Source organism: Pyrgilauda ruficollis, unplaced genomic scaffold (assembly GCF_017590135.1).
Source record: "Pyrgilauda ruficollis isolate IOZ18807 unplaced genomic scaffold, ASM1759013v1 scaffold52, whole genome shotgun sequence".
NCBI classification, from domain to species: Eukaryota; Metazoa; Chordata; class Aves; order Passeriformes; family Passeridae; genus Pyrgilauda; species Pyrgilauda ruficollis.
In genome coordinates this window covers 550,179-565,721 of record NW_024526822.1, presented here as the reverse complement: position 1 = coordinate 565,721, position 15,543 = coordinate 550,179, and the positions used below count along the sequence as shown (strand labels likewise).

The following is a 15,543-nucleotide window of genomic DNA, read 5'->3' as shown; positions in this document are numbered from 1 at the left end:
CAACCTGAGTAAGTGGAGAGCAGGCAGAGTGAGAAAGCAGCACAGAAGAAGTGAAAAGGAAAGTGGCCTTATTAAAGCACATTGGTGCCTCCAACACCCTGCACTCGGCCAAGTTTCACTGCTCTGCTTCACACCACTCCGCCTGTTCTGGGGGATCCAGCCTCTCAAACACCAGCAATGTTTTCATTGCAAACATCAACACAGCTCTTTCTTACCTGCACAGAACACAGATGAATGTCATTATTCATGAACTGATGTGTACAGACTGTGCACAGATCCACATACCATGCTTGTTCCTTTCCTTTTCCAATTAAAATTCGCCAGGAAACATGGTCAAGGCTTACCACAAAATTATCTGTCAAAGTGTGAGATGCCTGGAGCTGCTGTTTATGGGCTTAGCTTCTTTCCAAAGCCTCAGTGACCACACTCAAGGAGAAACTGCCCAATAGGGAACATAGGAATGAATCTGGCTCTTCCCTCTACCTGTGTTCCAGGCATTTCCCTGTGCCTGGAGGCTGATTTCCAGCGCTGTAATTACACCAGTAGTGCCTCCCTGTGGGGATGTAGATATACTGGCATGGAGCAGAGGATGCTCCTCAACAGGCAGAGCTCTGCTGCTCCCCTTGCTCCTCGAAGCTGCTAAAGGGCTCCTAGGCCAGGAGGCTGGACCCTGGCAGGGATGGGGTTTTTTGTGCCAGCTCTGTGTGGGATCTTTTCCATACTTCCAGGAGACTCATCTATGCTAGGGAAAAAACCTGAATGCAAACTTGGGGGCTGGACACAGAGGCTCATTCACTAACACCTTCACCTGTGCCTTACTGAGATTGTTCAGAGAGGGCAGAAGGTCCCTGGAGCATCCCCAGGCTCAGCCTGCACCTGGTGATCCTACAGGACAACACTGGTGTCCACCAACTGTCCTGGGACCACTGGCTTTGCACTCATGGCACTTTCTGAGGGGACACAGGATCCACTCCCTCAGGGCTGGGGGGGCTCCAGAAGAGCTTTCATAGATTAGAAAACTCTCTTTGAGTTCAGCTAAAAATGATAAGAAGATATGAGTGAAGCAGCAGGACCAAAGGGTACCTTCCTCCTGCTCCTGGGTCCCTGAGCCTGTGGGTCCCTTTTGTTTCAGTTCAGCTTCTCTCCAAAGGATGGATCTGCCCTGCTCCAGCTGCCCCTGCCCCAGCCTCCCCTGTGCCCTCCACACACAGCACTCATCCCCAAATCCCGCTCTTCCACTCCAGGCTTTCACATCCAAGCCTCTTGAAGAAAATGTCAACCAACTCACTCAGAACTTCCTGAGAACCACCCAGACAGTTTCCATAGCACCCAGGAAATGTCACAGAAACACGAATTTGTTCTCACTGCAAATACTGCATAAACATCACCTGAAACTCCTCAGCAGTGTGGGGGCAAGGAACAGTCAGGGGTGCTCCTAAAGTACTGCCAAAGTGCACTCCTGGCTCCCACTGCCATTGTCAGAAACATCTGCACCGTTAAAGGATTAAAGGGTTACGGAAAAAGGAGAAATACATTAACTCCCGAATGCTCTGCATCCTTAGGAACTTTGTGAAATACAATTCCTGCTCATCTCTCACTTAGGAGTTAGTCAAGGTTTAGAGATTTTCCTTAGGAAAAGAAGGCAAAAGACAAAAGCAAGCTACAAATAAAAACATGTCCCCATAGGCAGAGGGAGTAGAAAGAATATTTCACACTTTTTAACTTTAAAACCTGCACCTTGTAATTCCACTACTTGTCCCAGTTTGGTGAAGAACTCCCCAAACTGCAATTCCCTGCCATCCTGTGTGCCTGCAAGTCTTACCATAGTACTCTATGGAGAACCCTCAGGTGGATTTCCATGCAGGTCCAGAGGAACACCCAAGCCCTGCCCCCTTGCAAAAGGGAAATGGGACATTTAGAAGATCATTCACAGCTTCAGCCCACAACTGGGAATGCTGTCCTTCCATGGAATGCCAAGAGCATCCTGTGCCCAGTGGGGAAAGGGAGAGTGCAGCAGCAGCCCCAGATGCAGAGCCCTGCTGGTTCCTTCTCCCAAACTAGTGCTGGAACAGCAGAACAACACAGGTGGTGCTGCCTGGCTGGCTGAAGCACAGCAGGACTTTCTCCAAATCCAGTCCCGCAGAGAGGGCTGCGAGCAGCTCCTCATCCCAGGCAGGACAGAGCTGCTGCTGCTGCTTTTGGGATGCTCCTACATCCCATTCCTGCCTGCCCAGGGAACACTGAATTTTTGCCATGTCTGTTCCCAGCACACAGGCTCAGGAAGCTGTTCTCTCCAACTCCCACTTTTCCAGCAGAATCTCAGATTTTGTGGTGTAAATTTCATAGAGGACCAGATGAATCCTGTATTTAGCAGCACTTCCACAGATCAGCCTACAGCTCTCATCCCTTTCTGCCAAAAAATGGGAAGGAACAAAAGACTAATCACTTAAAACAAGCGAAGGATAGCAAAGAGAAAGAGAAATTAAATTAAAAACTCAGGAAAATGCTGCTGCAGTTCTGATCTGCAGTACAGACCTAAAAGTTAAAGACCTAAAAGGACTAAACAGTCTTCCAGTCCTGAGCAGTCCCTGCAATAAATGCCCTTTTCCTGAAATCTGGTAATTACTGGAGCAATTCAGGGTAAATAAGCACTTTCCAGAGCTCACTGCACTGAAATCCAGCAAAACAGCACAATTATTGAAGGTGAAGGTTGACATTCCTAATGTATCCAAGATCCACACTACCAGCAAAATATTTTTTTAAAGCAAGCTTTCAGCACTTCTGATGGGAGTGAAATAAAGCCCTAAAGCCTAGTTTAAAAATAAATCCTCCTCTGATGACTGGAGAAGGAACAATGGGCATCCAGACAAGGACTACAGAAGAAGCAGAGCTTTACACCTAAACCACAAGAAGATGTGCAATCAGTTCAAATACAATTAGAAGAGAGGCCTGGCACCTACCAAGCACTTCAGTCACCAAATTGCACCAGCACTGGCTCCTTCATAAACTGCAATGTTCTACCAGTGCTGCTGGGTATCAGGAAAGGTTCCTCCTCTGCCTGGAATGGTCACAGCCCCAAGGCTGCCAGAGCTCCAGGAGTGTTTGGAGAATGCTCTCAGGCACAAGGGAATGCTGGGGTATCTGTGCAGGGCCAGTGGAACTGGATGATCCTTGTGGGTCCAGCTCAGGGGTTTCCATGATTCCATGGTTTTGTGGAGAGCAGGACTCAAATGAGCTCTGACTGGCTGTATTTTATCAGCATTGCTTTGATATAAAATACCCAATTTTCACCTTGGGATGACCTCCAGGAAAGTACAGTTCAACCCCAATCCCAAGGGACTAGGTGAAACAGAGGGACACAGGACAATGTGTCTGAAGCGTGTGCAAGAACTCTGCCATTTGCCTTGGTGCCAAGCCCTGCCTAGAAATAAAGCTCCCACACATTGCTGCTCTGCCTCTTCTAAAATCCCACCTACAGTCTATTTCCAAGCACTTATGAGATCCAGGGAAACAGAAGTCCAGCATGACTTAACACAACAAGCGAATAAATGGGAATGTCTGTTGTCAAATACCTTTCAATAACTGAGGATCAAATGTTTAATTACGTAAAATGCACCAGGCACACATCTCAGCTCCTCAGTTCCACTGGAACACTTTAATTTCACCTAGTGCCAGTTCTGACAAGCGACAGCCACGTTATCATGGCAATGACAACACAACACAGTTGTTTTCTGCTCTCGCAGTGCACTGGGCACACAGGAGGGTTGTATCCATTGCCATAAAACTATATATTTAACCACATTTCTTCTCTCTCTTATTCAAGCAAGCTCTTCCCTCCAGAGCATGGTCACAGAGGGTTTGGCAAACTCTTTGGATAGTGAGGCACAATTGAAAGCCTGGGAAAAGAAGAACGCTTTATATTTAGAAGTGCAGCAGCTGAGGGAGAAAAGAAGCTGATTTCTGTCATACACCCACATGGCTGCTGATACTGCAGAGTGTGCACAAGGCAAGGCCCAGGTGTGCTGAGCATCACCTTAAGATGTGGATTCACTGGATCTGGAAATCACTTGCAGAAAATCTGCCCCTCAGAAGGTGGGTTCTCAGAACCAGGCACTGGCTTTTCTACCCAACAGGTTTTAAAAAGAAAAATTTCTTATAAAAAGAATTAATAATTCTCGATTTCACTACTTATTACACTACAGCTAGGTTCTGCCAGCAAGCCTAGGGGTTAGTGAGTGGTTATTGCTACCACATACAGGGTTAGACGTGGTTAGGACAGAGAGTGATGGCACAGAACAGGCTCTACCTGAGCTCAGGTGGGACTGGTTCAGAGCCTCGGTAACAAATGCAGAGCCTGGTTTTACACTATCCATCTCCAAATCTGATAATCAGGGGAGGGGGCACAGGGACAGACAGAAGGCAAGAAAGAGGACAACGTTAAAAATCTCCCAGCAGGACTGCAGGAGACCAACAATTCAGCGTGGAGAGACAGCAATTAGAGAGACAGAGCTGGAGAAATCCAGAGTTCAGTGCTGGGCATGCAGAGCTGAGCTTCTCTGGGCTGCTCTAGGCCTGAATTGTTCCTGCCCATCAATACCTGTGTGCAAGCAGGAGCAAACATTGTGAGGGAGCTGATCCACTGAGCTCAGTGTGAACAGCAAAAACCATGGGCTGAGCTGAACTAAGCTGAGTGAACACCCAAATCCCTGGAAAACTGAGCTGGGGATGAAGTGGGTGGTGCTGGGGCCTGAACAACGGGGCTTGGAGCTGGCTCAGGAGTGAGCACAGTGTGTGCAGCCCAATTCCAATTCCAGTCCCTGCCCATGGCAGCAGGTGGAACCAGATGATCTTTAGGCTCCCTTCCAACCCCCACCACTCTGGGATTCTGGGATGTTGTGCACAGACCACCCTAAGCAGAATTTTCACTGTAAAAAGAGTATTAAAAATGATATAAAATAGATGTCAGTTTGTGTTGGCAAATGCTGGAGGAGAAATCAGTGATTTTTAACACAGCACAGCTCGTGCAGGAACAGCCTTTGCTGTGGCTGGGAGACCAAAGATTTTGGGCTTGTGGTCAGGGGCACTTTGTCCCAGTTACAAAACCCCCTTCCAGCCCCAGCCTCCCTGTCCAGAGCTCAGCTCATTTATCTGAGCCCAAAAAAGAACTTCAGTGCCTAAATGAGCCCAGAAAGGAACTTCCCCCTTGCACCCACAAAATGTGAACAGGACCTCAAATCCCCCATACTTAAAAAACACAAATATTTCTAAATTCCTGGTAGTGGAAGCCATGATCTGTGGGACACAGGAATAATATAAAACAGCCCCAGAGCCCAGGAGTGCTCAGCCAGGGGAGGATGCGGTTCCCCGGCTCCAGTGCTCTCAGAGCAGCCACAGCCAAGTTTGTCATCTCTGTGGCAATTCTGTGACTCACAGAGGGACAGGGCTGTCACAAGGAATTAATTTCACAGGAAAAACAAGCAGAACCACAAATAAGCCTCATAGCTTTGAGCAGAAATATTAGAGCTGCTCTGCTGTCAGAACCTTCCTTCTCACAGCTGAGAGAGGAGGGGGACTCAACACTGACCACTGGCATTAAATAACCAAAAATGTGGCCATTCCTTGTTTTTGTGTTAAAAACCTAATAAAAAAAGTCTGCCTGAAAAAACAGACAGGCTAAAGCCTCCCTGTGTTATCTGAATTTAACTGCTGCTGATCCTTGGCAGGAATTGCATCTCTGAAGCGCTCAGGGATCCAAGGAACTTGACTGTACAAATGGAAAAATATTAAGAAAAATCTTTTCTCCATATTTGTGTGCCCAAAGGGAACTCCCTGCATCTTACAAGATTCACTATTCTGATTCCTCCCAAATTTTCTGTCAGATTATTTACCAGTGGACATGGCCAGTCACAGCAATAAATTCTGTCTTCATTCTTAAAACCTCCATCCCAGTTTCAGTATTCCCTGGCTCCTATGGAGTTGGACATGGGCAGTGGAAGAAGCCTCACCTCACTCTCAATGACATGTCCCAAAAACAAACCCTTCTCTCCCTCTCTGGACATTTCTGCTGCCTGGTGGGTCTGGAGGTGTTGGCACGTGCCCAGGAGGGTGCTCAGGAAGCCAAATCTTGCCACCAGGACCAGGTTTTCCTGTGCTGGAGGGAGCCTGGGAAGGGGAGCACTGCCTGCTCCCCACTCTCCAGGGACAGCAGCAGTCTGAGACAGCAGGCTGGCAGTGGGCGTGTGGGCAAAGGATTTATCTGTGTACATTTACATGAATATTATGTATTTTATAATTATCTCTTAACAGTATTTGCATATCCAGTTTTCAGACTGACTTAGGGAATCCAAACAACATCCCTGGGGGAGCTGATTTGTACAAGTGAGGAATTTGCTGTAAAAATGATAAATCTACATGACCTATCCCAGGTTTTACTGACACCAGATTATTGCTGTGAGGTTTAGACCAGCACTAGCAGGATCTAGAAAGACCATGGCAACGTGGAGCAGGACTCTGAATAAACAAGCCACATATTAGTTCACTTTGGGCACTGTCAGATGTTAAGCACAAACACCATTCCCTCATAAAAAAATTGGCTTCTGCAGGTTGTCATGTTCTAACAAACTTCAATAACAGTGTTTAATTCCTCCCCATCACCCATTTTTATCTTCTGTTTCTTTCACACTGACATTCATACTTGGTTATCTGACACTTAATTTCTTTTTAATCTTTTCAATCTTTTTATGGATTCAAAATGATTCTATCACCCCCAGAAAAGAGCTATAACCAGCTCTGTGCTTTCCCTGCTGTATTATTTTATGTCCAAATATCTTTTAAAAAAGCACCTTAGAAAAAAAGGTTTGTTTTGGTTTGCCCTAAATATCCTTCAGGGCATCAGTGCTACTGACCTGCATGTACAGAAGAAGAAGGAAAGAAAAAGGAGACAGAGAAACAAGGCAAGAATGAAAGAAGGACAAAGGAATAAATGAAGACATACAAGGGGGGAAGTAGCTCCAGGACGCTGGACGGGCTCCATGGGCAGGGGAGACTGGGAAGGGAGAAATAAAAAAAAGGAAAAAAGCAAAACAGAAACAAAAAGCAGCTGGTTAAAATATGCTTCCACTGAAAATGGGCTCATTTCACACAAAGCTCAGCTGGGTTATGAATAGCATGATACAACACATCCAATCCTTCAAGTTGTTTGATCATAAACACCTGGGAAATTCAGAGGATCCAGAATTCCCACCCTGCGTCCCAGCTCAAAAAACACCCCACCATTTTGCATGTTTGACCTTTCAGCACAAGGCTCATCCCAGTCCTACCAAACAGCACAGGGTTTGTTATATACTGAATTTTGTTGTATACTGTATTTTCCTGGTACCAAGCAGAGGCTGTTCTTACTCTTCACCCTGTTAAAAAGCAGAGTAATTGTCTCAGAGCTGTGTCTCGCTGCTGTGCTCCTCCTGAAAATCATGCACTGCAGAGGAGACAGGCCCAGCTGTGCCCCAGCCCCACGCTTGTGTCCAGGAGGGAGGGAGGGAGAAGTGTGGGATGTGGCACCTGGGGACATGGAGATGAACGTGGCAGTGCTGGGCAATGCTGGCACTTCTCCAGCCCAAGGACCCCACGAGCAGGCTCAGACTGCTGGAGCCTGCTGGCTGGGCTCTCAGCTGGGGAAATTCCTGCAGCAGCTCCCACGGACATGGACGTGGGCTCTCCTGGAGTGAGTCTGCACACTCCTACTGCTGCCCTTTGCTCCTGGATCCCCGTGTCTCAGGGAGCAGGATTCCCTGCAGGAGTTTGGTTCTGAGGCCTGGCAGGGCTGGAAGCAGTTCCTGTCCCATCAGCAGCTCCAGCTGGGCAGCTCTGGGTGCTCATCCCCTCTCTGCTGCTTTGGGTGCTCATCCCCTCTCTGCAGCTTTGGGTGCTCATCCCCTCTCTGCAGCTTTGGGTGCTCATCCCCTCTCTGCCTCTTTGGGTGCCCATTCCCTCTCTGCAGCTTTGGGTGCTCATCCCCTCTCTGCAGCTTTGGGTGCTCATCCCTCTCTGCAGTTTTGGGTGCTCATCCCCTCTGTGCAGCTTTGGGTGCTCATCCCCTCTCTGCAGTTTTGGGTGCTCATCCCCTCTCTGCAGCTTTGGGTGCTCATCCCCTCTGTGCTGCTTTGGGTGCTCATCCCCTCTCTGCAGTTTTGGGTGCTCATCCCCTCTCTGCAGTTTTGGGTGCTCATCCCCTCTCTGCAGTTTTGGGTGCTCATCCCCTCTCTGCAGTTTTGGGTGCTCATCCCTCTGTGCAGTTTTGGGTGCTCATCCCCTCTCTGCTTTCCCCTGCAAATGGAGACCTGCCTTGGCTCAGCACTGTTCCATTTAATTCAGCTTTAATGAGACAGTGGCATGAACACCAAACAAGTGCTTTGTTTCCTTCAGATTAACAAGACTGGTACTAATTATGCACACTTTCACTTCCTCTGTTTTCTTTATAAAAGCACTAATTAAGACATGATGCTCTTATCAGTGGCAAATGGCTGCTCAGCCTGGGCATCTGCAGAATTTAAGCTCCATTTGCACTTCCTTCTTTCTGATTTTTATTAAAATAAATATTGACCACAATCTTTTTATCCAGGTATTAGAAATGAGCCTGTTTCAAACAAGGCATGGCCTTGTTATGACTGCAACAGCTCAGTGAATGTGTCTCAATTTGCATTTCTGCTGTTAAAATTAATTTCTCCAGCACTGACCAGAGCCTGCAGGAGGTCAGGGCAGAGCCTGTTGCCTGATCCAGAGCTAAATTTCAATCCTCCTAAAATTCAGTGGATTATTTGTAATGGGTGTGCTGACCCAGATCAACTGATGTTTCAAAAAGAAAATTAGTCATTCACAACAGCCTGTAATACTGACAGAGGACCTTTTAATGTTGTGTCCCATAAGAGCACCTTCACCTCTCAAACATAAATTAAATGGATGAGACAGGAAGGTGAAAACTCCTCCATAAAGTTGGGAAGAGCTGCTGCGTTATACATTCTTTGTGAGAATGACCCCTGAGGCTTTAAAAATGCTTATTTTGGGGGGAGGAAAAAAAAGTGAAACATCACCTTCTCATCCCCCACTTCTCTTCAGCTCTGATTGTCCCCCTGCAAACTGCAGCTTAATTCTGTGTTTCCCCACTGAAAGCAGCTGCTCCCCAGCAAAGACCAAGTGTAAAACCGTCCCCAAAATGACCATGCCAAGGCCACTGCAGTGAGGCTGGGCCACAGGAAGATGCTGCTTGTTAGGAAAAGACAAAAACAAACTGCAGGTATGAGGTAAGGTGTGAGATATGGGTTAAAATACTGCCAAACTACGAATATCCAGAATTCTGAGGAAGAAAGGGACTAAAAAGAGAGAGCTGAGACACTGACTGTGACTGAGGAGCGGGGACAACATGAGCACACGTGGACATAAACACACTGTTCCCAAAAAAAGAGATGGACAGAGGGGGACAAGGAGAGTCAACACAGCACTAAGTTCAGGAGGCTCACAAATGTTCACTTAGAAGGAAAATCCAGAGCAGCTATTCACACTTTTCCTTCTGAGCAGCACTGAATATTTAAAAGATTCACTTCTCTCTGAATATCTGAAATTCAAATGCAGCCTCTATGCTGGATCTCTAAAAATGCTCATGAATATGAGCTGATTCCATTTATTCTGGCACTAAAATTCAGCTAAATTGATAATATTAACTATGAAACAGTAGATATAAATCCAATATAATATTTTAGGCTAAAAAATTATCATTAGTGTATTGTATCCCACTAAGAATACTAGGAGAATTTAGAGAAAATGAAAGTGCTCAAGAAATGTGGGATTTAATGAGCCCACAGAACCTTCCTAGATCTTCACAGGTTTTCTTACATAAATAGAAACAGTCAGGAAAGCATTTGCATCCCAGCTGGGGAAAAAAAAAAGCATTTTCTTACAGGACTGAAGATGAAAAAAAGAGGGCACAGGTTTAGTCCAACACTGGAGGGAAAATACCTCTCAACAGGTACCTTTCCTCTCCTGACTCCAAACTTTATTGTCAAATATATTTGAGGGGCAAAACTGATATTCTGTCATATGACTCTGACTGTTCAGAATGGAATAAAAAGGCCAGTTCTCTGTATGGTTTTTCTGTTTTTCTGTATTTTCCCATTTTCCATCACTTATCCCAGGCCCTGGCTCCATCACTGCTGGTACAAAGCACGTCCTGCCACAGTCCAGGAAAATGTTGTTTCCAAAAGCAGAGTTTGCCCTCAAACCCAACCCTCCTCTGCCCTTCCCTGTGTTTCATCTCCATGGAACTGCAGTCACTACCCTGCATTAGAGACCACTGCAATATTTTATGGCTCCATTAAAATGCTGTCCCCATCCCTTGAGCACATCAAATCCTCTAATTATAAATAATAATAGAAACCCAGGGTAGGAAGTTCCCTGCTTTCCATCTGCTTTTCATTAGGTTCCTCAGCCCAGCCAGATCCAGGGACAATTAAGCAGCACAAGGAGTTCTGTGTTTGGAAATTCCTTCGTGGCAAAGAGCTTTACTCTGAACATACACAATGTCCTGGATGCTCCACACATCCTATTTTGATTAAAGAAATCAAAGTTGGCCTGTTGATAAGTGCAGCTCGTCAAGGCCAAATCTAAAACTTCACATTAATTCAAGATGAAATACCCTGCTAATGTCAAGCGAGGACAACAGCTCCAAGTGAGACTTTTAGGAAAGTCTCTGGTCCTTGGGGACAGCCAAACTGATGTTTTAAATACAGGTACAGAGAGAAAAGTAATTAACGTGAGTATTTAAGTGCATAAGGTGTGGACTGGAAAACACAAAATGCAGGAATATGGGAATGGCATTGCTGCATTATCCCAGCAATGCCATTCCCAGCCAGCTCTGCAGGGTGCCCTTGGCAAGATCCAGCTTCCCCTCTGGCAGCACCTCAGTCCTGCCCCATGGCATTCCCTGGGCTGTGCTGGCATACCTGGAACTGGAACTCCTTCCTGCCTTCCTCCTCTCACCCACCTCACAGAGCACTTTTCATCCAGCCAAGGAGTTCCTGGAGTCCTCCAGCACCATTCCCTAACTACAGGAACCTCCTCCCTGACTCCTCTCCCAGCAGCTTTTGCAAGGAAAGAATTCCAACCAACCTCAGGAATTCCTGCCAACCTCACTCAAGTGCTGTCACTTCCCAAGGTGCACAGAGAATGCACCCAAGGAACGGCACCAGGAATTCTGTGTGCAGAGGAGGGGCAGGATGACAGAATCAGCAGCACCATTCCTTCCACCTCAAAGCTCGTTAGAGCTCTCCTAGAGGAGCCTTTTAATGGACCCATGGAACAACCATCAGGGAAGGTCAGGGGACACCTCTGTGACTTGGCAATATCTTCCAACTTATTACTTTTCATGATACATGGACTTGTGGTGCCAGCTTTGTACCAAGCATTTCCCAGGGCTGAAGGGGGAAATCCACCCCCCATGGCGTTGTTAAAGCCAAACAGAATCTCTTCATCCATTCTGCTCCATTATCTCCCCCTAAAGCAGACCCTGCTCCCCAGCAGCTCAGCACACTGAATTGCCTGAGTCACGTTCAACAATAAACATTTGCTTGTGTTTAGGCTGCAAGTTGCCTTTCCTGTTTTAGCTGATGGAGCAGTGCCTGGGCACAGGCAGGCCCTGGATCCAGGGAATGCCCATCTCTGTGCTCTGATTCCAGATGCATATCGCCAGGAATGCCAGAGGCTGGCAGTGCCAATGGCTGAGGACACCCCTGCTCCAGCTGGACCTGAACTGAGCAAAGGACACAGATCACTGTGCAGACACTCACAGCTTGGGTATCCATGACTTTCCACCAAACCCCAGAGCTCTGAGCTGATAAAATGCTGTTATTTTCCTTGGCAAACGTCAAGCTTTTGAATTGCATCTATTTGTTTAGAAGTATCAAGTGAGCAATCTGCCAAGATAAGGAACATCATTAAAATAGAGAAGAGGAATGAGAAGAACACCAGTTCAACACCAACTCCACTTCCCAGCTGCTTAACATTTTAAGAAAAGACAGCACATTGAAACTTCTCGATACTAAAGATATACAGAAATATCTTTACCTATATGAATATAGAGATATTTTTTAAAAATCCCCCACTCCCCAACAGTAAATTTTACAGAGCTCTCAGTTATGCCAGCACATCTAATGCCAATCACTTCCAGAACACACTGAAAGGATGGGAAGGTTGACAGTAAAGTCAGATTCAAAATCCCATTCTCTATTTATTATTCCTTCTTTCAGCAGAACTTTGGATTAATTTGTCTGTTTTTCCTACAACACAGAACTGTCCAGAAGGCAGGAGGAAGCAGATGGAGACATGTACCCAAGAGCACAAGCAACCAGCATTCAAATTCTGTTATATCCAACTTCCTCCATTTATCCTCAAGCAGAAAGAACCTTCCAGTACCAAGGTGATCTATTCCATCCGATCAGCACAAACACTGCTGCTCATCTGTGTTCTGTAGAAAACATCCTGACATGCAACACTCCCTTGACTACCCAGAACTGGGATGTTTCATGGAATCTCTCACTACAGACTGCTCAAAGTATCTTGAAATTTGGACAGGTTTAAATCCTTCAAGTCAGGCAGAAGGTGGACACTGACACAAGTCTGTACAGCAGGTGAAAGACATTCAACAGTGGGAGCTCCCCAGAGAGGGGCAACGTGTGGGTGACCAACACACAGAGGGGCATGAGGATGTGCAGGGGATGATCAACACTCATGACACGTGTGAAGGAGGTATTAAACACAGAACACACAACGAGAACTCCAGTCCAGTTCACTGCATCAAGAAAAGCTGATTTACACACCTGGTTTTGGTACCGAATTGGTCACGGACTGAGGGACTTTGTCGTTGATGAGTTCTACACATTCACTGGGAAAGAATCCAACCTGGAGTAAAACAGAAAGAGGAAATGGAGTGTTATGATCTGAAGTGTTCAACCAAGATCTCCCCTCAACTCCCCCTGCATGATGCTCCCTGACATTATCCAGCATCAAATGACCAGCAGTCATTGACAACTGCAGGTTCTGCTCTGCTGCCAGCACCCTGAGAGAGAACAATCTGAGAGCCCCAGGCACTGCAAGGTCCTGGAGTGATCAACTTTGAGTGCTAATTTGCAGTGTCCCTGCACTGACCTTCAATTCAGCATTTCTCCCTGCAGCCCCTCAAAGGCAGAAAGGCTGGAGAGCCCCTCTAAACCAGCCTAAGGGTTAAAGGCTGTGGGAAGGATCCTAATGTGTTCTTGGAGAAGGATGTGCCTGCAGACATTCCCATGCCACTCAAGAGGAGCTGCTGTATCTGGGGAGAAGCGAAATTATTTCCCTTTCCCTGTTTGAAGATTCAGGCTAAGCTGTGACCAGAGAGGAATTTGGCACTTCCCTGCATCCCCACCTTCTCTCTTATTTCCCAGCATCTTTCTTCTTACTTTCATCCCAGGTGAAAATCAGACCAGAGCAGACCTTTGGTAACTTTAATCCATGGTGCATCTCTGCCCACCTTTTCTCTGTGTTGCTCACCCAGCACAGCTCCTGTATTGTGAGATGGAGCTCAGGCACCAGCACCTCCCAGACTCTCACCTGAGGCAGGGCAGATTTCCTGTCCCATTGCCTGTGACTGGACAGCTGGAAGCACCAAGTCTGCTCAAAATCCTCAGGAACACGAGGGAAAGGCCAGAGGATGGCCCCAAGCTCATCTGATCAGAACTGAGCCAGAACTGTGCCAGTCATGTTGGCACATCCATGAAACCCTCTGGAGGCAGAGGGGCAGTCAACACCAAGCCTGGCAGACACTCCCTCCTCTATTCATTCATCTTACACAATTCCCTTTTGTCTCCATGGAGAAAGATTGATCTCCTTCCTACTCCAAGTTAATTTTCACCCACCAGCTTCCCACCAGTTTGGTGGCAGTGTCACATGTGGGGTGTCCAGACTTAAGTTATTCCAAATTCCCCAAAGGAAGCAACAGTTACCAGAGCCCACACCTTCCTCTTCCCACACCCCGACATCCAACAGGGCAATGCTCTGCCCAAGCACAAGGACAAGCTGTCACCCATCACACAATGTCACAGGAAAATAGGATTGTTGTCAGGACTCTGAGCTCAGGACAGAGCCTGCTGGAGCAGCACTCTGGGCCAGCAGCACTCAGGCTCTGAGCTGGGCTTCCCTGTAACTGGGACTGGCCTGGGCATCGCAGGAGACTCACAGAACCCACCCAAAATCCAACACCAGGCATGGCTGCACCTGCCACAGCCTCAGGTCTGCAAGGACATGGTATCCTGGAGTTATGGAACACAGTGGGGATTTTTGTGCAGTTTATAGACAGAAATGTGCCCATTAACACAAGAAAATGAGCATGAACAGCAGCATCACATAGAGAGGCCCCTCCTCTGGCAGCTCATGGCTCAGGGACCTGCTCTGCTGGGAGATGCCAAGGAACAGGCTGAGTGGCATGGACACTGAAGTGCTGGTGTTTAAACAAAATACTTCATGGTTTTACACCATGAAATCCCAGGATGGGCTGGGTTGGAAGGGACCTCAGGGATCATCCAGTCCCTTGCCAAGGGCAGGGACACCTTCCACTCTCCCAGGTTACTCCAAGCCCCAGTGTCCCACCCAATGTTCCAGGGATCCAGAGGCAGCCACAGCTTCTCTGGGCACTCTGTGCCAGGACCTTGCCACTCTCACAGGGAGGAATTTCCTCCTTATATCCAACCTAAAATTCCCTTTTTTTCATTTTGAACCATTCCCCCATGTCCAGTCACATCAGTTCCTGATGCAAAGTCCCTCTCCACCTTCCTTGTAGCCTGCCCAGACACTGGAAGGTGCTCTGAGGTCTCCATACAACGTTCTCTTCTCTTCCCCAGGCTGAACTTTAACACTTCACCATGGCTGACAGTCTCTGCTGGACATTTCCCATGTGACAGATACAGGAGGCAATTTTAAATTTAGGAAAAATGCACAGATCCAGGGAAAGTCTCAGCCCACCACACAGATATCATCTGGGAAACTCCACAGCTGGAGTGATGAAGTTTCTTCCACTTTCAGTAACTGCCCACATTGTCTGTAAAAAAAAAGGAAGTCCTGGGACCCCAACCTTCTATTGTTCCTCTAAATCTGGATCTAAACCCAAGCCCAGACCCCACACTGTTGAACATTTAATCAAATGCTGGACATGAAATCCAAACTCATTTGCCTTTGACTGTTAACACAGTATTCCTCCCGCCTGCGGATGCACTGTACAACACAAACCAGGAATTCAGAAATTAAAGACCCTGGATGGTGTTGTCACTGCTTCCAATATCCCAGAACCTTCCCAAATCAAACATTCTACCTGCTCTCCATGTATCACTTTTGCCACGTTCACACCAATAATTACAATGGATTTTTAAGGGGCAAAGAATTGTGCTGGCTCCGTCATGTTAACTCACTGCTAGAATTTATCTACATTTTCAGACTTACTTATTCTAACTTCTTGCAAGATCCCCAAGA

The 15,543-nt window shown here is 47.0% G+C and overlaps 1 protein-coding gene across 2 annotated transcripts in view; it reads right to left on the bottom strand.

Annotated features, from left to right (window-relative positions):
- The window catches only part of ARHGAP32 (Rho GTPase activating protein 32), a 141,894-nt gene that overhangs the window by 47,907 nt on the left and 78,444 nt on the right, over positions 1–15,543 (bottom strand). The window contains exons 10-12 of one of the 2 annotated variants that reach the window (XM_041480636.1): positions 12,864–12,945; positions 6,995–7,045; positions 4,307–4,381 (exon numbers count right to left, since the gene is read on the bottom strand). In XM_041480636.1, coding sequence (XP_041336570.1) covers positions 4,307–4,381; positions 6,995–7,045; positions 12,864–12,945 — 208 coding nt within the window. The remainder of the gene's footprint in view (positions 1–4,306; positions 4,382–6,994; positions 7,046–12,863; positions 12,946–15,543) is intronic. The other variant, XM_041480637.1, reaches the window with a different exon arrangement.